At 43.0% G+C, this 26,144-nt stretch overlaps 1 protein-coding gene across 1 annotated transcript in view; it reads left to right on the top strand.

Moving 5' to 3' along the window:
- Positions 1–5,813: 5,813 nt before the first annotated feature.
- SLC14A2 (solute carrier family 14 member 2) overlaps positions 5,814–26,144 on the top strand; it is a 55,036-nt gene continuing 34,705 nt past the window's right edge. Inside the window, exons 1-5 of the mRNA XM_004266048.4 lie at positions 5,814–5,993; positions 14,758–14,938; positions 15,923–16,112; positions 18,610–18,738; positions 23,149–23,341. Of these exons, the coding sequence (XP_004266096.2) occupies positions 5,814–5,993; positions 14,758–14,938; positions 15,923–16,112; positions 18,610–18,738; positions 23,149–23,341 (873 nt within the window). The remainder of the gene's footprint in view (positions 5,994–14,757; positions 14,939–15,922; positions 16,113–18,609; positions 18,739–23,148; positions 23,342–26,144) is intronic.

Below are 26,144 nucleotides of genomic sequence, written 5' to 3'. Positions count from 1 at the left end.
GCACACTGGCCACCAGCCGTCTAACCCCAGACAGTCTGCTGATGGCCCAGAGGAGTTTTGCTGCCTCCTGACTCCCGTCCCACCCACCTGACCTTCTGGCCCCAGTGAGTCAGGCTCCTCTGAGCCCAAATCAAACTCATTGGGCCGGAGCTGCCAAGAAAAGCTCTGAGCCACTCCTAACAAGAGGCAGCACTTGGACAACATCTTATACAACTGACCCTGAGAAAGGCACCTCTCACCTAGGCCCGGTGGCCTGCCAGGCCCCTTCCTTTCTTCCCCAGCCTATCTGTCTATTGACCAGACCTCTCCCTGGCCTCCCTGGGGATGATCCACCAGCCCATGGGCCTCTTCTGTCCCCATTCCAGCGTCCACTGAGCCCTGCACAGCTGATTTCTCCCTTTCAGCAGCTGTCCACCAAGCTCAGGGATCCGCAGAGCCCCTGGCCTAGGGACCCAGCCTGACTCAGCAAGGTCCTTCAGAGCGAAGTCCCTGCCTTTGATCCTGCTGTCACTGTGATCGTAGCAAGACGGCAGAGAGTCTGGGGGCCTTGTCTGCTGAGCCAAATCAAAGGAAGCTCAAGGGCTCTGCCCTAGAGAAAGGAAGGTTTGGACTCAATCCCTGAAGTGCTCTTATGTGGCACAGGTAGTGCGAGCATCCTGTGCCAACGTGATAGACAGAACCAGAGCCCGCGATGGGTAAAACTCAGGGGCTTGATGTCAGCTCCACAGACCCAAGGGTTTCCAGTAATCAGAGCTGTTCACAGTGAGAGCAGACTGCCTCATGGGATTGTGGGACCCCAGCCAACAGTCAGAGGCACTAAAAAATGGACCTTCTAAGTTTGAAAGAGGCAAAGGATATCCCTTTCCGTCCTACGGTTGTAGAAATTTATGGAAACTCTCCCTTTCCATAATTGTATCAATTGTAAAGTCTTGGGTAAGATTAATCAATTCAGTAAATATTTTGGAAAACATACTAATCACTTTTCCTTCTCCAGAACACTGCAACCTCAGTAACTCAGCTGGGTGGAAGATGACGTAAATGAGGCCATTTTAGATTCACTCCCCATGACAAGGTCACAGGCAGACTTAAACCCAACAAGCCACAGCGAGGGGGAGCTTCAACTGTGCACTGATTCACACCAAAAACTCAAGAAACCCTTCAAAAAAAAAAAAAGATGGGCTTCCCTGGTGGCGCAGTGGTTGAGAGTTCGCCTGCCGATGCAGGGGACACAGGTTCATGCCCCAGTCTGGGAAGATCCCACATGCCGCGGAGTGGCTGCACCCGTGAGCCATGGCCATTGAGCCTGCACATCCGGAGCCTGTGCTCCGCAACGGGAGAGACCACAGCAGTGAGAGGCCTGTGTACCGCAAAAAAAAAAAAAAAAAAAAAAAAAAAAAAAACAGAAACCCCTCAATCACAGGCCCTTACCTCTCATAACTGCAGGAATATGCCAGGGAGGGTGCAGCTTCTCTCCACTGGGCAGAGGCATGTTTTTACATTGCTATTGGAAACAGTCTTTTAGAGAAAAGAGCTAGAAGAAGAATTTCAAAATTAGTACAGTAGAGTGGAAGCCACACTTTCTGATGTTGGGAGGTGAAATGGGGTCCAAGTATATGGACTGAGAACTCACAGTCTGGCTTCTAACACCCAGCTTCGCCTTGGCTGCTGGCTGACTCCGGCTCCAGCAGGCCCACAACTGGGATTTCCTGGCACAAAACAGGTGTGTATTTTTTCAGGCATTTCCTTGGCTGGAGTGCTCGCCTGCCTCTTGCCTGCTCAGCCAAGCCCTAACAGGAAAGCCTGGGCTGGTCTCCCTGAGGCAGGGAGGTTGGGGAACTGCCCTGTGCTTCGACAGCAGTCCCTGCATCCCCCCCACCCTGCCCCACTTTCCCTCCACACCGAGAGTCTGCTGCCTCTCTCCCTGCTTCTCTACCGCCAGAGCAGCAGCTCCGTGCCCCCTGGGATAGCCTAAGGGCACACAGTAGGTATTCAACAGGGAGCTTCTTACAAAGAGGAAGGAGGGCCCAGTCTATCTGGGGAGCCTCCTTGCGGAACGTTGAGGCCTGGCTTTTTGGAGAGATAGGAGGCTGATCCAAACAACCATTTCTGTCCACATTTCTGAGGGAGAAGAGGAGGTGCGGGCAGCCAAGGAGAGCGTTCTCACGCCAAGCAGATAATTATGTGTTCTTGGAAGCAGGTTTCATGGACTGGCTCAGAACTGAACTGGGAATGGGCTCTGAGGGCTGCCGCCTTCTGACGGGACGTGGCTCGGGCAGCGATTTCACTGTCCAGTTTTAACAAGTGGCCGACGCCTTATGGAAACTTTTGAAAGGCATTCTGCTTCAGACCAGCCAGTTTGAACCTCATCTGGTTGCTTTAGCCATCTTTCCCTTCAATTTGGGAGAACACGAAGGGAGGAAAATAAAAATCACTGAGCACCTACTGTGTGCCAAGAACCAAGTCAGCAGTTTCACTGTCCTAAGAACCCGTTAAAGAGGGAGAGACAGAGGCCCATGCAGCAACTCCTAGCAGAGAAAAGAGTGAAGCTGGGCATCTCAGCTTCCACAGCCTTTGCTCTTTCCAAACAGTGACCTTCTCTTTACAAGGCCATTTTTGCTGCACGTCTCGCCCCTACCCCAAAGCCAAAATTCCCCCATTTGAACAGGATAAACATTCCCATGGCAAAGGAACGCTGTGTTCCCCAGAGGAGATGCAATCACGTTGTGGGCTTATGAAATAGGACACTGGGCTGAGGGCCTGGCCCCAGGCTGGAGGGCTGCCTGCCTCCCCCCGCCTCCCCCAGCTGTGCCCTGCAAGGCAGTTGGAGTAATAGAAGGAGCCCAGGGTGGGAAAGTGGGTCTAATCTTGACTCTGCAGCAAGCTGGTGTCTTCTCTGGGTCTCTGCTCCCTGTAGCCGTCACAAGGCAGCAAGTTTGCTTCAGAAAGTGCAGAGAGTTAATCCACGTGAGAAACAACTCTTGCTTTGCTTTCCTGGGCCTTGATTTCTCCATCGGTAATTGGGAATATTATCTGCATACAGGAGGGACTCAAAGGAAGGGAAGATGGAGCCTTTTTGGAGACACTCTGGAGAGTACTTCCGTTGTGCAATCATTCATTCTTTCCATAATCATTAAACATATATTGAGGGTTTATTATGTGTCAGGCTTTCTGCTGAGCAATGCAAATACAGAAATCAACAAGGTAACAGGCCCTGTTCTTAAAGGGCTCATAATATACACACACATTTTTCATCAAAAAAATATATAAATGTTTGAAGTCCCGTAGTTAGAAAACAATTCCTACTCCTGTATTCCTGAGCCGCATCACTATGATTTTTATCATGTTTCCTTGATTATATAATATACATCTTTCTCATATTTTAACATTTCTTAAATCAGGGTGCAACCTGCAATTTTAATTGCCAGCATTTTCTTCTTTCTTGGTTATATATGAAACAATGATACATCTTACAGTTGATAACATCTTAGATTCAATGAAATATGTTTGGGGAAAAAACTTATTTTTCAACTGGATTTTTAATGTAATTCACAGCCACTGAATTTAATACATGATTTTTCCAGAACATTTCTAGTTCATTCAGATATATAGTGTCATGCAGATCGTGTGTCTAGATATCTCACTGCCCCTCACGTTTTCAACTAGGTGACTTGGAAGGAATCGTACCAACAGGCCGGGATGCTGTATCACCTCTTGGCCACCAGAGGGAGAGAGTGCATTGGGAAGGGACAGATTCTCAGGCTTGCGGGCTTTCCCTCTCCTAAACCTTTCCAGGGTGCCCCCTCCAGGGCAGTCTGAAACTCACTGAAACGCCACCTGCAAACTCAGAATAGAGGAAAGGCCCTCTTTCAGAGCCATGGCAGAACGAGAAAGAGGAGTTGGTTGGATCTGAATGATGTTTGCTGACCCATGCTAAAAATCACCCATGGTTCAAATGAGCTCTTCCTGGGAATGAGAACAAGTGCTAGACACAGCAGAGTTTTGCCTCAAAGTGCAGAGCTGGTGGGCAGGCCCACACCTTCTTAAACCATTCAACACCTGAGACCCACAGTGATTTGTAAAGTTCCCCCACTCTAGCAGTTACCTATAGCTTTCCACCCTTCCTTCCCCCTTTTCTTCCTTCCCTCCTTCTCCTTCACTGAACTACTTATTTATCGAATACCTACTATGTGCCAGGCTCTGTGCTAGGAGCTGGGATACAGCAGTATAAGGAAAAATACTGGGTCCCATGAGGACATGTGACAGGAGACCATCAGGGAACGCATCACTGATAGGTGATAATTGACACAAAGGGAAAAGTAGGAGTCACCCAGGTAAAGAATGAGGGAGAAGCCTTCCAGGCAGATGGACCAGCGTTTACAGAGACCCTGAGGTAGAAAGTGCTAGAAGGAGGCCAGTGTGGAGCCCAGTGGCTTTCCCTCTGTAGCCACTGAAGGGATTTAATCAGGAAACAGACATGAGTAGTCTTGAGTGTTAATATGACAACTCTGACTGCCCGTGGAGCACGGCTTGGAGGAGAAATCTGAGAAGAGGTAGAGGTGATCATTTGAGAGTTATTGGAGAAGTGACAAGAAGTAATGACAACTAGGTGGTGATACTGTACATCAAGGTGTATCTTAGAGATAGAATTACTGGATTTGGAGAGTGGAAGAGAAGGGAGCATGAAGTTTGACTCCTGAGTTGTCTGAAGGAGCAGCTTGGAAGGGGGAGGGGACTTTTCCTGGGATGGGCCCCTTTGAGGGAGGAGGACAGGACTTGGGAAGGGAACATTATGAGTTGTCTCAGTGTATTAAGTTTAAGCTGCTTCTGGAACATCCACATGCAAGTATGAAGTAAAGAATTAAATCTATGAATCTAGTGTTTAAAACTGGGCTGGAAATGTTAGATTTGGGAGTTACAGGTATGTAGATGGAAGGTTAACCCATGGCAGCACGGACCAATGAGGAAAACTCTAGCTCATACTGAGATGAGACTGTGTGCAGATCCAAAACCACCTCCCAAAGAAGCAATAAAGTCAAAGTCAAGGAAGACGTAATTGAGCTGGAAGAGGCCAAGGAAGAATGGCTGAGACAGGAAGAGGAGAATTACAGAACTACGAGGGGGCAGGCGGACTAAACTGGAAACTAAGGACGCTGGGCAGAGGTTGTTTAAAACCAAGTCCTGGCATAAGCCCTGGCCCAGTGGTGAAAGGAAAAGGAGCCCCACATGGAGGGACCAGTGCACATAGCCTCCAAGAGATCGTATCAGAGCTGCTTACTGCTCCTGGGGAAGGGAAGGGGGGAGGAGCTGGAAAGGGCACTGAGGGCAGAGGGGAGAGAGGGGGCACTGCAGGCCAACTGTCAGCAATATAAGCTGCACAGCAACTAAGAAAACAAATCTCTCTTAGACCCCCATTTGGTTGGAAGACCCAGATCCACATGTATGTATCAAGGGGAAAATATATGTACAACTAATTACCACAATAAGAGAGTACAATGGATGATATGAAAGGTAGAGAAAAAATATTTTAGTGATTAGAAAAAAAAAAAGAGATCTAGTCTAACTGGGTGGTCAGGGAAATCTGCACAGCAGAAATGGACTTTCTTCTGGGCTTGGAAGAATGGGGGATTTTGAAAGGTACAGGTCACGTGGGTTGAGGAATGGCTTCAGGCCCCTCTGGAGACTGGAGGAGTAGGTCCCTTGTGTCAGGACAGACCTCAGTCCTCCTGGGGCCTCCAACCAGCCTTGGTCAAGTCCCTGAGGCCCCATCCTGACTCACCTGTTCTTTCCCTTTCCTTTCACCAGTCACATGATCCATGAGTGACCGCCGCATGGAAGAGATGTCTGACACTCACATTCACAGCAGTCCTCTCCTGCCAGAGCCTCTTTCCAACAGACACAAACTCTACGAGTCAGAGTTTACCAGCCCTAGCTGGCCCTCAAGCCCCCAGGATACACATCCGGCTCTGCCCCTCCTGGAAATGCCTGAAGAAAAGGTGAGGAACGTCCCTCCCAGGGTGTTTCCTAGGTGGATGGTAGGAGAAAGAGTGTAGAAAGATGCTGCCTCCCAGCACATGTGACCTAATGCCATGGAAGTGTCGCCACTGGGGAGATTCTGCCCCCCATACGTTCTCACACCCACAAGCAGCCCTACTTGGCCTTAGATGGAAAATGTGGCTCTGTGTGCGACATGATTTTAAGGACAAGTAGAGAATGCACACACACACATACCAGTCTTCCAACCAGTCCCCAAAATCTTTCCCCTTACACCTGCACCCTTGAATTACTCTACTATCTCCAAAAGGAAGCCCTCATTCAAACACAGGCCTTCAGCACTCCTTGGACCCAGAAGCACCAAGGCAGCCTGGCTAGCTACAGATTCAGTGGAAGAGAACCCAAGACAGCTTAGGTTTTTTTAATGAGATGTAATTCAGGTACCGTAAAATTCACGCCTTTCAAGTATACATTACAGTTTTTTAGCATATTTACAAAGCTGTGCAAACATCATCATTATCTAATGCCAGAATATTTTTATCACCTCAAAAAGAAAATCCATACTCATTAGCAGTCAGTCCTCATTCCATCCTCCCCCCAACCCCTGGCAACCACCAATCTACTTTCTGTCCCTATGGATTTGCCTACTCTGTACATTTCATATAAATGGAATCATATAATTTGTGGCCTTTTGTGGTTGGTTTCATTCATTTAGCATAATGTTTTTGGGTTCTTTCAGTAGATCATTCCTTTTTATGGCCAAATAATATTTCATTGTATGAATATACTGTATTTTATTTATCCATCAGCTGATGGACATTTGGGTTGTTTCTGCTTTGAGGCTGTATAAGTAGTAATCCCACTATAAGCATCTGTGTAGAAGTTTTTGTGTGGACACGTTTCTATTTTTCTTGGGTATATACCTAGAAGTCGTATTTCTGGGTCATATGGTAAGTCTATGTTTAATATTTTAACAAACTGCCAAACTCTTTTTCCAAAGTGGCTGCATTAGTGTATATTCTCACCAGCAATGTGCACATCGTGCCACTACACCTCCTCACCAAAATGTGTTGTTGTCTTTTTTGTTACAGCCTAGGTGAATGTGAAATGGCATCTCATTGTGATTTTGATTAGCATTTCCCTAATGGCAAATGATGTCGAACATCTTTTCATGTTCTTACTGGCCACTTGTATATCTTCTTTGGAAAAATGTCTTTTCAAACCTTTTGCCCATTTTTTTAATTGGGTTATTGGTCTTTTTATTGTGGCGTTGTAATCATTCTTTTTATATTCTGGATATTAGACCCTGTCCAGATATATAATTTGCAAATAATTTCTCCCACTCTGTAGGTTATCTTTTCACTTTCTTGATAGTGTCCTAGAAGCAGAGTTTTTCATTCTGATTAAGTCCAATTTATCTATTTTTTCTTTGATTGCTTATGCTTTTGGTGTCATATGCAAGAAAACATTTTCTTATCCAAGGTCACAAAGATTTACTCCAATGTTTTAATCTAAGGGTTTTATAGTTTTAGCTCTTACATGTCTTTTATCCATTTTGAGTTCCCTTCTGTATATGATAGTAAGTAGGGGTCCAATTTTAATATTTTACCAAGTGAATGTCCACTTGTCCCAGAATCATTTGTTAAAAAGATTATCCTTCCTCCACTGAATTGTCTTGATATTCCTATCAACAATCAATTGACTATAAATGTATGGGTTTGTTTCTTGACTCTCATTTCTATTGAACTGATTTATATGTTTATCCTTATGGCAATACCACACCACCTTGATCACTGTAGCTTTGCAGTAAGTTTTGAAATCAGAAAGTATGAGTTCTCCAACTTTGTTCTTCTTTTTCAAGATTGTTGTATCTATTCTGAGATCCTTAAATTTCCATATGAATTTTAGGATGCAACTTTCAATTTCTGAAAAAAAATAAAAAGGCAACTGGCATTTTGATAGGGATTGTGTTAAATCTATAGATCAATTTGGAGAATATTTTCATCTTAACAATATTAAGTCTTTCAGTCCTTGGACATAGGTTACCTTTCCTTTTATTGAGTCTTTAATTTCTTTCAATGATGTTTCGTAGTTTTTAAGTGTACAGTCTTGCACCTCTTTTGTTAAATTCATTCCAAAATATTTGATTCTTTTTCATGCTGCATAAATAGAATTGTTTTCTTAATCTTATTTTTCAATTGTTCATTGCCAATGTGTAAAAATAAATCTGTTTTGTATATTGATTGTCTATCCTGCAAACTTGCTGAACTCATTCATTATCTCTAATAGTTTTTTGTAGATTCCTTAAGGATTTTATGTATAAAAGGATGTTCCATCTTCAAATAGAGATAGTTTAAATTCTTTCTTTCCAATATGGGTCACTTTTGTCTGTTTTTTTCTTACCTAATTCCTCTGGCTAGAACTTCCAGTACAATGTTGAATAGTAGTGACAAGAGCACACATCTTTCTCTTGTTCCTGATCTTAGAGGGAAAGCATCCAGTCTTTCACCATTAAGTTTGATATTAGCTGTGGGTTTTTATTATTAGGTTGAGGAACTTCCTTTCTATTCCTAGTCTGTTGATTGTTTTTTATCAGGAAAGGTTGCTTAATTTTTCAAATGTTTTTTCTGTTTATCAAGATAACCATGTGAGTTTTTTTCTTTATTCTATGAAACAATCTGTTGATAGTTTTTATAGGTTGAAACAGTCTCAAATTCTTAGAATTCTCTTTTGGTCATAATCTTTTTTATATTCTGCTTGGATTTGTTTTGCTAGTATTTTGTTAAGGATTTTTGCATCTATATTCATAAAGCATATTGGTCTATAGTTTTCTTTCTTGTGATTACTTTGTCTGGTTTTGATATCAGGATAATAGTAGCCTCATAGAATGTGTTAAGAAGTGTTCCCTTCTCTTCTACTCCTTAGAAGATATTGGTATTAATTCTTTAAACATTTGGTGCAATTCACAAGTGAAGCCACCAGGACTTGGGGTTTTGTGGGAAATTTTGGTTTGGTTTGGTTTGGTTTTTAACTAATTCAGTTGCTTTACTTTGTTATGAGTCAATTCAGATTTTCTATTTCTTCCTGAGTCAGTTTTGGTAGTTTGTGGCTTTCTAAGAATTTATACAGTTCATCTAGGTTATCTAATTTATTAGCATACAATTATTAATTTCTTTATAATCCACCTCCTTATAATTTTTTCTTTAAGGTTGGTAGTAATGCACCCTCTTTCATTTCTGATTCTAGTTATTTCAATCTGCTCTTTTTTTTCTTTGTAAAACTAGTTAAAAGTTTGTCAATTTTGATCTTTCCAAAGAACCAACTTTTCCTTCCTTCTACTTGCTTTGGATTTAATTCGCTGTTATTTTTCTAGTTTCTTAAAGTGAAAGGTTAGGTTGTTGAGATATTTCTTCTTTTTTAACATAGGTATTTATATTTACAAATTTCACTCTACTCAGTGATTTAGCTGCATCCCATAAGTTTTGGTGTGTTGTGGTTTTGTTTTCATTCATCTCAATGAATGAAATATTTTCCAATTTCTCTTCTGATTTCCTCTCTGATCCATGGATTATTTAGGAGTGTGTTGTTTAATTTCCACATATTTTCCAAATATCCTTCTATGTTTGATTTCTGATTTCACTCCATTGTGACCAGAGAACATATTGTGAATGATTTCAATCCCTTTACTGATTTTTTTTTCCTTTACTGATATTTTTATCAGTAAAAATGTTTCACTTATTTATGGCCTAGTATGATCTATATTGGAGAAGGTTCCATGTGCACTATAAAAGGTATATTCTGCTATTGCTGGGTGAAGTGTTCTATAGATATGTATTAGGTCTAGTTAGTTTATAGTGTTGTTCAGGTCTTCTATTTCCTTGATCTTCTGTCTAGTTATTCTATCCATTTTTTCAAGTGGAGTATAGAAGTCTCCAATTATTATTATTGAGTTGACTTTTCCTCCCTTCAATTCTGCCAACTTCTGCTTCATGTATTTTGGGGCTTTGTTAGGCATGTTAGTGTTTATAATTCTTATATCTTCTTCATAGATTGATCCTTTTATCATTAAAATTGTTTTTCTTACTCTCTAGTAACAATTTTTGTCTTAGCAAAAGGTTTATTTTGCTGATCTTAGTATAGTCACTCCAGCTTTTTTTTTTGGTAACGGTTTGCACAATATTATCTTTTTCCATCTTTACAATCTATTTACATATTTGAATATAAATTGTGTCTCTTGTAGACAAGATATAGTTGTATAACTTTTTAAATTCCGTTCTGCCAATCTCTGTCTTTTAATTGAATTGTGAATCCATTTATATTTAATTTAGTTACTGATAAGGTAGGATTTATGCCTGCCATTTTGCTATTTGTTTTCTATGTCTTTTTTCTGTTTCTCTATTATTTCACTATGCCATCTTTTGTCTTAAACAGATATTTTCTAGTGTATCATTTTAATTCTTCTGTCATTGTTTTCTATATGTTTCTAGTTATTTTCTGAGTAGTTGCCCTGGATATTACAACTAAACATCTTAATTTATAACATTCTAGCTTGGATTAAAACCAACTTAATTACAATATTATCCAAAAGCTGTGTTCCTATGTAGCTCTATCCCCACCTCCTTTGTGCTGTTACTGTCATACAAATTATATCTTTATACACTGTATGCCCATCAACACAGACTTACAATTATTTTATGAAGTTGTCTTTACATCAGAAGGGGAAGAAGAGAATTACCAAAAATACATTTATACTGTCTATTGTATTTACCTATGTAGTTACCTTTACCAATGCTCTTTATTTCTTCTTGAGATACTAGTGTCCTTCTTAATGTCCTTTCATATCAGCCTGAAGGACTCATTTTAATATTTCTCATAGGCAGGTCTACTAGCAATAAATTCTCTCAGTTTTCATTTATCTCAGAATGTGTTAATTTCTCCTTCATTTTTAAAAATCTGTTTTGCTGAATATAGAATTCTTGATTGACAGTCTTTCTTTCAGCACTTTCAATATGTCATTCCACTGCCTTCAGACTTCCATGGTTTCTGAAATTGGGTGTTAATTCTATTGAGGATTTCTTGTATGTAATGACTTGATTCACTCTTGCTGCTTTCAAGAGTCTATACAAAATTACTCTTGTCTTTGACTTTTCATAGTTTATGATATGTCTAGGTGAAGATCTCTTTGAGTTTATCCTACTGGAAGTTTGTTGAGCTACTTTGATGTGTCTATTACTGATTTTCATCAAATTTGGGAAGTTGTCCAATATTCCTGCCCCTTTCTCTCTCCTTCCCTTCTGGAATGCCCATTATGCATATGGTGGTACACTTGATGGGTCCCACAGGTCTCTGAGGCTATGTTCATTTTTCATCTTTCTGTTTTCTTTCTGTTCCTCAGATTGGATAATCTCAATTGACTTGCCTTTAGGTTTTCTGATTCTTTCTTTTTTGTTGTTTTTTTTGTTGTTTTTTTTTGTGGTACGCAGGCCTCTCACTGTTGTAGTCTCTCCCGTTGTGGAGCACAGGCTCCGGACGCGCAGGCTCAGCAGCCATGGCTCACGGGCCCAGCTGCTCCGCGGCATGTGGGATCTTCATGGACCGGGGCACGAACCCGTGTCCCCTGCATCGGCAGGCGGACTCTCAACCACTGCTCCACCAGGGAAGCCCTGATTCTTTCTTCTAAGTGCTCCAAGCTGCTGTTGAGCTCCTCTAACAAATTTTTCATTTCCATTTTTATACCTTTCAACTTCAGGATTTCTATTTGTTTCTTTTTTATAATTTCCTCTTTATTGATAATCTCTATTTAGTGAGATTGTTCTCATATTTCTCATACTCTCCTTTAGTTTTTAAACATGGTTTTCTTTTGTTCCCTGATGATATTTTAAGGTGATTTTAAATCTTTGTTTAATAAGTCTGGCCTTCCTCAGGGACAGTTCCTATTGATTGCTTTATTTCCCTTGTCTCATACTTTCTTGTTTCTTTGCATGTCTCATAATTGTTTGTTAAAAAACTGGATGTCTTAAATAATGTGACAACTCTGAAAATCAGATTCTTCCCTCTCCCCAGGTTTTGTCGTTGCTGGCTTGTTTGTTTAATGGCTTGTCTGGACTAGTTCTGGAAAGTCTTTATTTTTTTGTCATTTGTAGCCACTGAAATCTCTGCTCAGTCAGCTTAAAGTTTAGCTAATTATTGGCCAGAGATTTCCTTAAATGCCTGGGATCAGTAAGCTTCTCAGTCTTTGCCAAGGAGAGCTGTCTGTGTGTTGGGGCATCTTCAACACTCACCTAGGCAGTTTTCAACTCCACCTAGCCTTTAATTTCTGCTTTCATAGAGATTCAAACTAAGCCAGAGGTGAGAGCTTAGGGCATTCTCAGGTCTTTCTTGAGCATACATACTGTCCTGGGCATGTGCAAGCCCTACACATGCATGAGGTGTTCTAGATTCACAGCAATATGCCCAAGGCTTTTAAAGCCCCCTTTGGATGTCTCATTCCCCAGTTTTTCCTTTTAAGCTTTTTGATGAGCTTCTTGTTTTCCTCAATTGTTATCCACCACCTCCAGCACATTTTTTTCCAATGTTCTCATTGCCTTAATGGAGGAGAGAATTTGAGGAGGTCCTTACTTCACCATTTCTACTGACATCTTCAAGACATTTAAGTTTTGATGCAGTGATGAGGTTAGAGAAAGCTGTAGACCATCAGTATACAATAGTAACGTAATATGAGCCACACGTGTAAGTTTAAATTTATATTAACTACATTTTAAAAAAGAAAAAGAAAAAGAAGCAGGTGAAATTAATTTATTTTTTATTTAAGTATGGTTGATTTACAATGTTGTGTTAGTTTCAGATATACAGCATAGTGATTCTGTTATATATATAACTATATATATATTATTGTTCAGTTTTATATATATATATATATATATATATATATATGTTCTTTTTCAGATTCTTTTCCCTTATAGGTTATTACAAAATATTGAGTGTAGTTCTCTGTGCTATATAGTAGGTCCTTGTTGGTTATCTATTTTATACATAGTAATGTATATATGTTAATCCAAACTAACCATCCCTCCCCCCACTTCCCCCTTGGTAACCATAAGTCTATTTTCTAAGTCTATGAGTCTATTTCTGTTTTGTATATAAGTTCCTTTGCATTATTTTTTCTTTCAATTCCACATATGAGCAATATCATATTTTGTCTCTCTCTGACTGACTTACCTCATCTAGTATGATAATCTCAAGGTCCATCCATGTTGCTGCAATTGGCATTATTTCATTCTTTCTTATGGCTGAGTAATATTCCATTGTATAAATATACCACATCTTCTTTGTCTATTCATCTGTTGATGGACACTTAGGTTGCTTCCATGTCTTGGCTATTGTAAATAGTGCTGCAATGAACATTGGGGTGCATGTATCTTTTTGAATTATGCTTTTCCCCGTATATATGCCTAGGATTGGGATTGAAGGATCATATGGCAGCTCTATTTTGAGTTTTTTCAGGAACCTCCATGCTGTTCTCCATAGTGGCTGCACCAATTTACATTCCCACCAACAGTGTATGAGGGCTCCCTTTTCTCAACACCCTCTCCAACATTTATTATTTGTAGACTTTTTGATGATGGCCATTCTGACTGGTATGAGGTGATACCTCATTGTAGTTTTCATTTGCATTTCTCTTATAATTAGTGATGTTGAGCATATTTTATGTACCTTTTGGCTATCTGTATTAATCAGGTGAAATTAATTTTAATAATATATTTTATTTAGCCTAATATATATAAATACATATATTATTATTTTAATATTTAATCAATATAAAGTATCACTGAGATCTTTTACACATTCTTTTTTCATACTAAACCTTCAAAACCTACTTCGAGCACATCTCAGTTCAGATTAGCCACATTTTAAGTGCCAAGAGCCATATGGATACTATATTGGAAAGCACAGTTTTAGAGCAAGGAGTCCTGACCCAGGCATCCATAGACAAGATTGACGGGGATATGAACTTGGATGGAAAAACTAATTTATCTTTATTTTCCCTAACATCCAATGAACTTTAACATTTACTTCAATTATAAATATAAGCAAAGAACAACAGCCGTATTAGTAGTACCTGAGATTTTTGTCATTGTCACATGATTGGGTTCCCCGAGAAAGCTGACTCTGAGATGGAGAGTTGGATGTAAGAAGTTTACTGGAGTGTATCCTTGGGGTCAATACTTGTAGAGAAGTAAAGGCAGCAGAATTAGGCAGAAGTTGGGCTGTGATGCAGTCACAATAAAGGCCTCAGGTGAGCCTACGGTGAGTTCTGGAGCTAGAACGGCCCTATAGAGTTGTCCTGAGTTGTTATCCCCCATAGTCACTCATCAATGCTTTAAAATTGTAATTGGTGCCCCTATATGCATAGCAGTTTTTTTTTTTAATACTGTGGTAACTGCATTTCAATATAATTGGTTTTCATTGCAATCTTATTTATTTTATTCATTTACAAACATTCTGGAAGGAAGCCCACAGGCCTACCAAACTGCCAAAGGGGATCCATGGCACAAAAAGTTAAGAACCCTGCTATGAGGAACGTGTAGAAGTCCTGGGAAGAGCAGGCCTGCGTGGGGCACTCTAGACAGCATTGCACAATGGACATTTATTTGTCTCATGATCCTCTACCTTTATCAAAAAATCTGACAATCTTCCCTACCCCCAAATGCCCCTGCTCTCAAAAAGCTATATTATTTGATGTTTTGTCATGGCTTCTCCTTGAAGGATCTTCGGTCATCCAGCGAAGAAAGCCACATTGTGAAGATTGAAAAACCCAATGAAAAGGGTAGAAGAAGAGAAAGTGGGGCAGCCCCTCAGGGCTCTTTGGGCCAAGGGGGCATCAGCCTCTTTCAAGCTGTGGGCTACCTCACAGGCGAGATGAAGGAATGCAGGAACTGGCTGAAAGGTAGGCCAATGCCCAGGGCAGAAGCAGCCAGGCCAGGCCAGAGAGCCAGCCCTCCCTCTGGCTTGGACTAAGGAAGCTGCTCCCACACTCATCAATGGCAGGGCCCCCACATTTGAGGTCCTCCAGCTCAGGGCTGGCTCTGGGTGGCCGTAATGTATCCTACTACCTGAATTCCCATGGTTTCAGAATTCAGTGCATTCCACTGATTTTAGTTCTTTGCAAATTCTTCACTCCTACATGGAACAGATATAGGACAACCACATTAGCAACGTAGAAGCCATTTTCAAACAAACTGAATGGTCATTCCTTCACTTATTCCATAGTCATTTTCTATGTGCCAAGAAAATATTGGCCTCAGCCTCCCCAATGTTCCAGATTCTTCCCTTTTAACATCATTCTTCTCCTAGTTTCCCTAAACTAAATGTTGCAACAAATATACCTAACCTACCCTCCCCCACTTGCCCCCCACTTGTATATATTGTCCTGGAAACCAAACCAGAGAATGAGACAGAATGCATGTCAATACTCAATGTCAATACATAACTCAATGCTGATTTCACAGCTGGGCTAAAATCATTTCTTTCCAAGCCTTTTTTTTCTCCAGACTGTATTCTTTGCTGCTCAGATACCAGCCCTCAACTGAGTCATACAGCTCTACACAAAAAGAGTTTCCTTCCCTCCCCACCTCTTCCTTTGGACCAATAAATTTCCCTTGGAATGTTCCTGGGGCTTCCTTACCAACCAAGGCGATGGCTGGAATAGCATTAAATTGGTCTCAGCATGGTGCCTCAGTCTGTATGGCAAAACTGACACCACTGTGGACTGATTGTCAGGCCACGCAGAGATTCGGGCTGGGCGCCAGACTGAATGAGGGAAAATGTCCTGGCTAGTGCATCCCTGTCTGCCTTGGTTGCCTCGCCAACCAGTGGTCCAGCAGGGAAGCACAGGCTGATCCCTGCTGATGACTCTGCTTATCTCTTTCAGATAAGCCCCTGGCCTTCCAGTTCACAGACTGGGTTCTGAGGGGGGCCGCTCAGGTGATGTTCGTCAACAACCCTCTCAGCGGGCTCATCATCTTCATAGGGCTCCTGATCCAGAATCCCTGGTGGACAATTGCTGGGGGTCTGGGGACAGTGGTGTCAACTTTAACTGCCCTTGTCTTGAGCCAGGACAGGTGAGTTCCTCTCTCTGAGGGTCTTGGGTTCTTGGGATAGACAGGTGGAGAAGTGTTTACTTGAGTGACCTTATCCTAGTATCAGCCAACCACAGTCTCCTGAGTATCAGCTTTAAACATGTCACTGGAGTTCTTTACACAGTTAAACTTCTCCTAAGTTCACAACAAGTGACAGTACCAGGCTCCATCTGACTGTAGAGACTTCTGGAAACACTCCCTCAAAGGCAGGTGCAGAGGAACACTTAAGCTGCTCTTCCTTCATAGAGCCTACAATCTAGTTGAGGGAGATAAGACTAACAGATAAGAAAAGTCTCAGAATAATACAAGACAGTATATACTGGAGAGCTCAGAGAAGGCAGACCTCATTAAGTGTTGGGAAGTTTAGAGAGGGCAGCCTTGATCTAGTAACATTGATGTAGGAGAGAGGAAGGCGAGAGGAGAGGGCAGTGAGGGCGTGGGGGGGTGGCATGGAGAAGGGAACAACAGGAGCTGAAAGGGGGCAGGTTGGGTAGGGGGGTGGGGGTCAGCTCTGCACCGGTGGTCACAAAGCCCAGTAACAACAACAAGCGCATTTTAGAGAACGGGACCATTTCCTCAGACTTTGCCATATGTTATTCCAATGGTTCCCAAACTTTCCTGATGGCCAGAAACACCTGGAGTGATTGTTAAGAAATGTAGTTTCTTAGCACCGCCCCAGTCCCCCTCCCTCCCAGAGATATTCCCATTCAGTGGATCTGGAGGTGGGCGGTGTTTTAAACAAGATTCTCCTGGGTAGTTCTGATGATCAGAGAGGTCTGGGAATGCCCAGAGTCTCAGGTTTTTTTAAATTTGGCAGTCACCACTTCATTTGTAGATCATGAATTTTTAAAAACAGGATTTTTTAAATTAAAATAGTACAGTAAAATAAAACAGATTAGAGTAATCCATATGTAGTAAAGGTAAATATTATTTTGTGAAATTTTTGTTTCAATCATGTTGGGTGTGTGTGGGGGTGGTGAGAGAGAGAGAGAAACTGGGCCATACTATAAAATATGAACACATTCCTTCCTTACCATGGGGTACTGTAAAAATATTGAAAAACACTGTCGTGTCTTGTTACCTGTGATTCTTCCTGCCACTTCACAAGGCAGACAGTGAAGGTAAGAGGGTCCACATTTTGCAAGTGAGAGAAAGAAGGCTAGGAGGAGTAAGGTGCTCACGGAAGGAGCCACAGCCAGTGGATGGCAGGGTTCAGGCTTGGACACGTGACCTGCGTCTTCTAGGCTGGAGGTCAGTGCTCTCCCTGGCACGTGGACAGAGTGGACGGCAGATCCGGGGGCCCCTGGTGACCCCAGAGCCTGGGGAGTGATCCGAGTTGCTTGTGTTATAACCAACGCTGCACTCCTCCAGCCCCCCTGACATTCCAGCTCCACCAAGGCACAGGCGTGGGTTGACTTGTCTCCCATGAGAAGTGTCAGTGCCCCTCTAAGGTGGCCTTGGGGGACCACGCCAATTCTAGCTGGGAGACCATACGAGATCAGATGAATAAGAGGCTGAATTCTTTGGGGTGTAGGTCTGGTAGGTGACAGAAGAAATAGGCTCCAGCCAAGATTTGTGTCTCTGTTTCAAGCAGTGGGTTCCCTATTCCTTGCTGCCACTCACCTACAGCCTCACGGAGAGCTGGCATAGAAATGGCCTCCAACAGGATCAGCTCTTGTCCTACTGTTCCATCACTGTTCGCCAAAACTGCCCTGAGGTGAACTCCATCCAGCCCACCTACAGGTCACCTTCAAGAAGCCTGTGTCCCTTCCTGCTCTGACAGTCTAATTCGCCAACTTCCCTCCTGACCATAATCCACTGGAAAACTTGCCAAGCCATTCAAAGAGCTGCTCCATGGACTCTTTTTTTGCTCCCAGTTTTATGAGGGAAACACACACACATTCCCTGCCTAATCTTCCCAAATATCTTGATTAAGAATCTAAGACAAGTGTGCATTAGCTAAAGACCCAGTCCCTCAGCTTGGTTTCCAAAGCCTTCTCTGATGGGTCCCACCCAACCTACCATGTAGCATCACACTCTTCCCAACTGAGCACTTTTGCTTCAGCCTAACTAATCCTACCCTTCCTTCAAATCCCTCCTCCGCCAGGGAGCCACCCCTGACTACCCCAGTGCTCTCTGAACCCTCCTTTCTCTCTGAAAAACCACACACACACACACCCCTTCCCCGTGACACACCTCAGGTTTCTCTTAGATTTCCCTCTATATAAAGCAGTCTAGACTCCCCTGAGAAGCAAAGGGGAGCTTAGACACAAAGTGCATTATTTAATTCTAGATCAGTAAGGGTAATCAAGGTGTGTGTGTGTGTGTGTGTGTGCGTGTGTGTGATCTAGAAATGTGCCGGCAGCTGTGTGACTACCCTATATTCATTGACTAAGCTGACTTTTTTCTGTGAGCAGCAGGAGGAACAGACCCAGTAAGTGCCAACAAATTCACACAGTACCTCTGTTTTCAACCCCAGGACCACCATCGCCTCGGGTCTCCATGGGTACAATGGGATGCTGGTGGGAATGCTGATAGCTGTGTTCTCCGAGAAGTTAGACTATTACTGGTGGCTTCTGCTTCCTGTGACCTTCACAGCCATGTCCTGGTGAGGCACCTCCTTCTTTCCACTCTCGGACCTACAGGGCCCCAAGGTGCTGTGTCTGACAATGTTGTGGGGCCCAGTGTCTTCATAGTCAACCTGGTTTGTCTCTATCTTGCAAGAGTCCCTGAGTTGAGTTGCAACAGAAGAGGATCATTTTGAGTTTGGAATAACACGGACCTTTCAAAGAGCAAACGTTACATTTTTTTTTTTTGCGGTACGCAGGCCTCTCACTGTTGTGGCCTCTCCTGTTGCGGAGCACAGGCTCCGGACGCGCAGGCTCAGCGGCCATGGCTCACGGGCCCAGCCGCTCCACGGCATGTGGGATCTTCCCGGACTGGGGCACGAACCCGTGTCCCCTGCATCAGCAGGCGGACGTTCAACCACTGCGCCACCAGGGAAGAGTTTTTTTTTTTTTTTTACTGCTACATTTTTTTTTTTTTTTTTTTTTTTTTTTTTTACTGTGCTGACAACCTCCTCTGAATGATAGGCTTAGTAATAAAGGCTAACATTTACTGAGTATTTTCTACATGCCAGGCACAGTGCTAGGCAAGGGAGGACTATTACTGTCCCCAATTTACAGAAGGGAAGGCTAAGGCATGCAGAGGCTATGCAACCTGCCCCAGATGATGAACCCAGAGTCTGCACTATTCAACTCCAGCCTACATGGGAATCGTCTATCCCATGGCCTAACCAAGACCCAAAAGCTGAAACTCACTTGTGATAGAATCAAAGAGCTTTCTTGAAACAAAATGTCTATATTTAAAGCATAGAATCTTTGAACAAGAAGCATCAGTTGAGGTCTTGCTGTGCATTTGCCTCATTTTTCAGAAGGAATAAAAGTCAAGATGAAGGGTGTTAGCAAAAAATAGGCCTCTTACATATGTAATGTTCAGCTCACTTGAACCTACAGTGGTTCCTATAGCGTTCCTGTAGGTTCCTATAGGTTCCTAACCTATAGCGTCAAGGGGTCTGGTCGCACCCACTGTCACATGGTAGCAGGAAGCCTGAGGGGAGCCCATGTCCCCCAGCCCCCTGAACTCTACCACTCTCTGACATGTCGACTGATTTTTAACATCTTTCTTTGGTTTCAAAGTCTGGAGTTACTAAAAACAGTTAGTTTAATTTAGTTTAAGTGCTGTTCCATTACTTTTTAGGAGTGTTTGCAAATAAATTACTACATTAAGCATTCTGGGCAATTTACATTTCTTCTTAGGATTTCTTCGTTAATCTATCAAGACAAAATGCTAACACAGTCATTTCTGTGGGGATTTCCTTAATGTCCCCCACACGCCACGCCTGAGGAGGAGGAGAACTTGTCTTCATTTGCATACATTTGGTTTATAACTACATAAATTAAGCCCCTCAGACACAGTGCACTGGGTGGCAGTGTGTCTGCCGTGCCCCCATCCCCACCCTCACTTCCCAATTTAAAGTGAAAAAAAAAAAAAAGAAAAAAACATTGGGCCCCTACGCTGGCTGAGCTCTGTGCTACTATCCGGGCACTTCATGAATCCACTCACACAATCCTGGAAATCCAATCCACAGCGTAGGTACTAAGTAGTGCTGGAGTTATCCAACAAACAAAAATTTGCTGAGGGCCTGCTATGTGCAGAGACTATTCTAGATGTCGGGGAGAGCTGTGAGCAAGAGAAAGTCTCCATCCTCTGGGAGCTGACATTCTTCTTGGCAAAGATAGAAATAAACTCATCAATTGTTCAGTAAAATGATCGTTTCAAGATATGATATGTGCTTTGAGGAAAGCAAAATGGAGCAAATGGGACAAAGAGTGATCCCAGACTTGGGTGGTCAGGGAAGACCACTTGGAAGAGGAGACATCTGAACTGTCACCTAAATAAGAAAGTACCTGCCATCTGAAGATCTGGGTGAAGTATATTGCAGGCAGAACCAGTGGCATATGCAAAGACACCTACTGGAGAAGTATGATGTGTTCAAGAAACAAGACCAGAGGGGCTGAAGCCCAGTGAATGAAGGAGGGGTGGCAGGAGGTGAGGGCAGAAGTAGATGATGGCCAAGGCCCATACACCTTGTGGATCTAGTAAGCCTTTCTTTTAATTGAAATATAGTTGCTGTACAATGTTATATAAGTTATAGGTGTATAATATAGTGATTCACAGTTTTTAAAGGTTACACTCCATTTATAGTTATTATAAGATTGGTTATATTCCCCGTATTGTACAATATATCCTTGTAGCTTATTTTGTACCTAATAGTTTGTACCGCTCCAGTAAGCCTCTTGAGTTTTACAACTGTGATGAGAAGCAGTTAAAAGGTTTTAAGCAGAGGAGTGACAGGATGTGGTTTAAATTTAAACAAATCACTCTGCTGGTAGTGTGGAGAATGGATTTTAGCTGGAGTGGGAGTGGATGCTAGAAGCATAGTTAGGTCTGCTGCAATAACCCACAGAGGACAGGAATGCTTTAACCAGGGTGATGTCCATGAAGGTGAAGAGAAGTGGTTGGGCTTGGGGTATATTTTAAGGAAGGTAGTTGGCAGGACTTTCTGGGAGGCTGTGGAGTTTGGGGGTGGGGGTGAAGGAAGACTCGGTGCACTCCTATAATTTGCCTGAGCACCTGGGTTGATGGAGGAGACGGAAAGAAAAACCAGTTGATGGTGAGGGACAGGACACACGTCAAGAGTTCTGTCTGGACATATTAAACTTCAGCATTCTGAGTAGAGATGCTGAGAAAGAAATTGGATGTGCAAATCTGGAACTTAGTGATTTGGTCAAGATTAGGAAGGCAGAAGCATATGGAAGATATTTCATCCTTGAAACTAAAGGTTATCACCCAGGAGGAGAGGATTCCAAAAGAGAAGATGCAAGACAGAGCTGTAGGATCTTCCAAGATTTAGATGCCTGGCAGAAGAGTGGAAGAACCACTGAAGGGGACTTGAGAAGGATAAGCTAGAGAAGCAACTAAGTGCAGCGTCGTGGTAGCCCTGACAGAAAGTGTTTCGATCCAGGCGGAGGATCCAACTGTCAAATGAAAGGGGCAGAGAATGACCATGGCAGGAGAGATGTCATCGGTGAACTGGACAAAAGCCATTTCTGTGGTGTGGGGAGAACATCCACCTGACTGGAGTGGGTTTAGGAAAGAATGGGAGTAGAAAAATTGGGGACAACAAAGATAGACAAGTTTTGAAGAGTATTGTTGTGCAGGGGGCAGAGAAAAGGGGCAATATTTGGAGCAGAAATAAGAAAGGGGGAGGATTTTTAAGGTAGAATGTACTAGAACACATTATGTATTTATGAGAGTGACCTGGAGAAAAAGGAGAGGTTGAAGCTGCAGGAGAGAAAGGAGAGAATTGCCAAGAATGAAGTCTTTGAGAGACTGGATCCCAAAGTACAAGGAAAAGAATTGGCCTGATAAGGGAGCAAGGACACTTCCATTATACGAAAAAGGCAGAGAGGAAGAGTATGTGAGAACAAAGCAGTCGGAGTATGAATCTTATGGTCGGGAAAATGAAGCATTTCTCATCTTGTCATTTCTGTTTTCTTAGTGGCGTAAAGCAAGGTGGTTAGCTGAAACTAAAGGGAAGCAGAAAGTGAAGAATTGAGAAAGGAGAAAATGCAAAACTGTTGTCTCAGCAAGTTGGAGAGTTAATTTGCTAGGGACGTATAGTAGGGATTTCAGGCAGTCTTAAATGCCCAATTGAGATTCATCGTACTTAATTAAAAGTGAGCCAATCAACTGCATCACATGAGTTCAAGTTTTGTCCTGCAGCTCACTGCTTGTGGGGGATGTAGAGTGTTGGGTGCCAGGTGGATGGCCCTTTCAGAGGAAACTGAGGCTAAGGAAGGTTAATTTCCTAACGCAGCTCACTCAGCCTGTAAGTGTAGGAGTTAGGATTTGCACCTCGCTCCATCTTTCTCCAGAATCCACTCTCTCCCCAAGGAAGACACCAGGAAGACAGAGGACACAGTCAACTGAAGGTTTCATTTTCACATGGTGGCTCCTAGCATAATTCCAAGTACTTCAGCTGAATTGCTATATTCGTAGCAGCCTCCTCTTAGAAGGTTATCTAAAGCATACAGTCTAAATGTTATCACAGCCCACGATACGTTGTGATGTACATTGTAATGATCCAAAGGCAATACATGACATTTTGTAAGGATAAGATTTTGTTTAGTTTTCTTGGTTTAAGAAACAAGGAAATATATAAATTATTTTATAACATTTTCTATTGAAAACAAGTTATAAGACTTTTAAGTTTTGTTTCCCAAAGATGTAGACTTATATTGAACACCTTATTTCCAGTCCCAGGTAAATGGACCACTCAAGTCTCAAGGGAGCCAGGAATGTCTGTGCCAAGGAGAGGGGATACAGAGCTGACTAGACAGTATAGACTGAAGGATGAGCACAGCGATTAATCCTTTGTCCCTTCCATCTCCAGCCCTGTCTTTTCTAGTGCCTTGAGTTCCATCTTCAGCAAGTGGGACCTCCCGGTCTTCACACTGCCCTTCAACATCGCAGTGACCCTGTACTTGGCAGCCACAGGCCACTACAACCTCTTCTTCCCCACGACGCTGGTGGAGCCCGTGTCTTCAGTGCCGAACATCACCTGGTCAGAGATTGAGATGTCTTTGGTAAGTCACCAGTGGCAGGTGTGTGGGGCCTTGTTTCCACTGCAGACCGTCTCACTCACCACTTTGTGGATTACTCAGGCTCTCATCTTCTCTAGATGCACCTCCAGCAGATGATGGGTCTTAGCAGAGAGGAGGACAGGAAACGGTCACTGCCACCTCCATATGTTCTTTCAATAAACCCCTACTGAGGACCTTATCAGACACTGGGAATACATGGAGAACAAAACATCATCCCTGCCTTCATGACGCCTACACTCTGCACAGGGAAACAGATAATAAACAAGTTTACAGATAAAGGTTAAGTTGACAAGACAGAACGGTGGGATTAAGGGGAAAATATTAAATAAAACAGATAGTTGGGTGAAGGGTCAGGACACTAAAATAATGTTTAAAATTAAGATTTTAAAGATATTATCAATAGAAGATGGGGTTAAATTTTTGTTTATTTTCCATATCAGCGGTTCTCAAGCAGGAGTGATTTTTGCCCTCCTGGGGAAGGCAAATGTCTGCAGAAATGTTATAATTATCAAGACTGGGGAGAAAGGGTGCCACTGGCATCCAGCGGGTAGAGGCGAGGGATGCTGCTAGATATCCCACAATGCACAGGTCAGCCCCTGTCCCACAGCAAAGAATTAACCAGCCCAAAATTTCAGCAATTCCAAAGTTGAGAAACCCTGCTTTATATTCTATCACACATGTACATATTCATTTATTCTACTGATCTCTAGACATCAGAGATCAAGGGATATAATAAAAACCTAACATAAGATTAGATATATAGAATCGTAAAATTTTGCCTTTGTTAATGAATATAGAGATAGCTAACAGCTTACACTAAAGCAAGTTTATTATGTATCAGACACTGTTCCAAGCCCTTAGCTTACTAACTCATTTAACCCTCATCATAACCCAATGCTGTAAGTTCTATCATCATCCCCTTTCACAGACGGGAAAACCAAGGCACAGAGAGGGTTAGATCCCTGAGGTCAAACTGTAGCTAGTGCCTCAAATATTGTTCACAAAATCTGATTTCTGAGCCCTCCCCCCACAGCCAAGTCCTTTGTCTAGATGTGCTTAAACCTCTGGGTGGCCCTGGTGCCGGGCAGACACCAGGTGGGGTGGACAGCACAGGCCCTGCAGCGTCAGCCAAACTCCGAGCCTGAACCTGTCAGAAAAGGAAAGGCTCCCCTGCCCCTCATGGCAAACACTGCTGCCAGCAATGCCAAACCTTTTTCAAGCTTTTGTCTTTTTAAAAGGTTTACCTGAGGCTGAGGTTAGAATGGGATCAGAGGCAGGATTAGGGCCTAAATTCAAGACAATGGAAAAGACAGGAAAAGACAGAGCCCTGCATTTAAGCAAAAGCCCACCCTCTCAAATGGAAAACTGCTGGGGTCAGAGCAGGGACAAAACTAATTTTGAATCATCAATGATCAGCCATCTGGCGACTGGACACACACGGCTTCAGGGGCACAACCCGCTATCCCTGAGCCCTAGGTGTGAGTCTGAGTGACAGCCACAGGGACATGTGGCACTGCCAGAGAGAAAGGGCCACCAAGCCCCCCACCCACCCTGCACGGTGAGGCTGTACTGTCCTGTGCTGAGGGAACCAGAGTGGAGACAGCCACACAGAAGAGGTACCTCTTGTTCATCTTCAAAACAAACAAAGTGGTAGGAGCCAAATCCAGATACCCTGAGGCCCAAGCACACCCTCTGAATTCCCCACCACCACCACTCTGACCACTGGCTACTTTTCTTCTGCACATCCAGATCTGAGTTTTGAAGAATCAATGCCATTTCCCTCTTTCTCTTCAAAACAATGAGGGGAGTGACTTCTGTTTTGTTTAACCAGCTTGTTGTTGTTACACAAGGATTATCCGGAGTACATAGGAGGCCGGTCCTTAGTAAATTTCCACCGCACACCTGACTGCACTGCGCACCAGGGTATTGGCTGTGGCCCGGAGCACAGCTTGGAGGGACCAGGGCCACCATTCGCCAGGCTGAAATTTGGAAACCGGCAGAGCTTCATTCTAAACGCAGGCTTCACTCCAAAGCAGCTCGTCCCCTCATTCTTCTCATTCTTGCCTGCTTGGCCTTTAAACCTGGGTCCCCAGTTGGGAAGGTGGGAGTCGGATTCCCCGCAGCATCCTGCATTCCTCAGATGTAGGGAAGTCATGGAATATTTACTGAGTAGATTTCCAACCTGTTCCCACTCTGAAGCTGAGCTCCCTGGACTGGTACAAGGGTTTTCAGGGTTTCTTTAAATAAGATGGGGCCCCCACCCTGTGATTCCTTGCAGAAGTCTATAGACTCTGGCCCAAACAGTGCTTGGTGATTAAAAGGCCACCCATTCGGAGACAAGAATGGACATAGTTTAAAAGCTCTCTGGGACTCCTCAAATTCTCTAAAGAAATCATACTGACTCCAGAATTAAGTCAAGTTGTTAAAAAGAACAAAATTTCACCAAAGGGAGAAATGCAATGCACTCCCAACATCTACAGTAGATTGTCTGTAGCTAATCCATTGGCCCCCAAGCTCTGTTGTACATTAGAGTCACCAGAGGCCCCAGCCCTGCCTCCTGACCCCCCACACCAGTTAAAACAGAATGTCTGGGGAGGGGCCAGACATCAACATTTTTTTAAAAGAACTTTAGGTGATTCCAATGTACACAAAGTTTGGAAACCACTGAGCTAACCAACACATATTTATTAAGCACCTATTATGGGCCCAGGTAAAGGAGGCCTGTCCTCAAACAGGTCATGTGAGCTGGTAATGGAGAAAGGAGTTGGCAGAACCTTAAAGCTGG

Source organism: Orcinus orca, chromosome 15, assembly GCF_937001465.1.
Source record: "Orcinus orca chromosome 15, mOrcOrc1.1, whole genome shotgun sequence".
NCBI classification, from domain to species: Eukaryota; Metazoa; Chordata; class Mammalia; order Artiodactyla; family Delphinidae; genus Orcinus; species Orcinus orca.
Note: the sequence above shows the minus strand (reverse complement) of the source record. Positions and strands in the feature narration are given on the sequence as shown.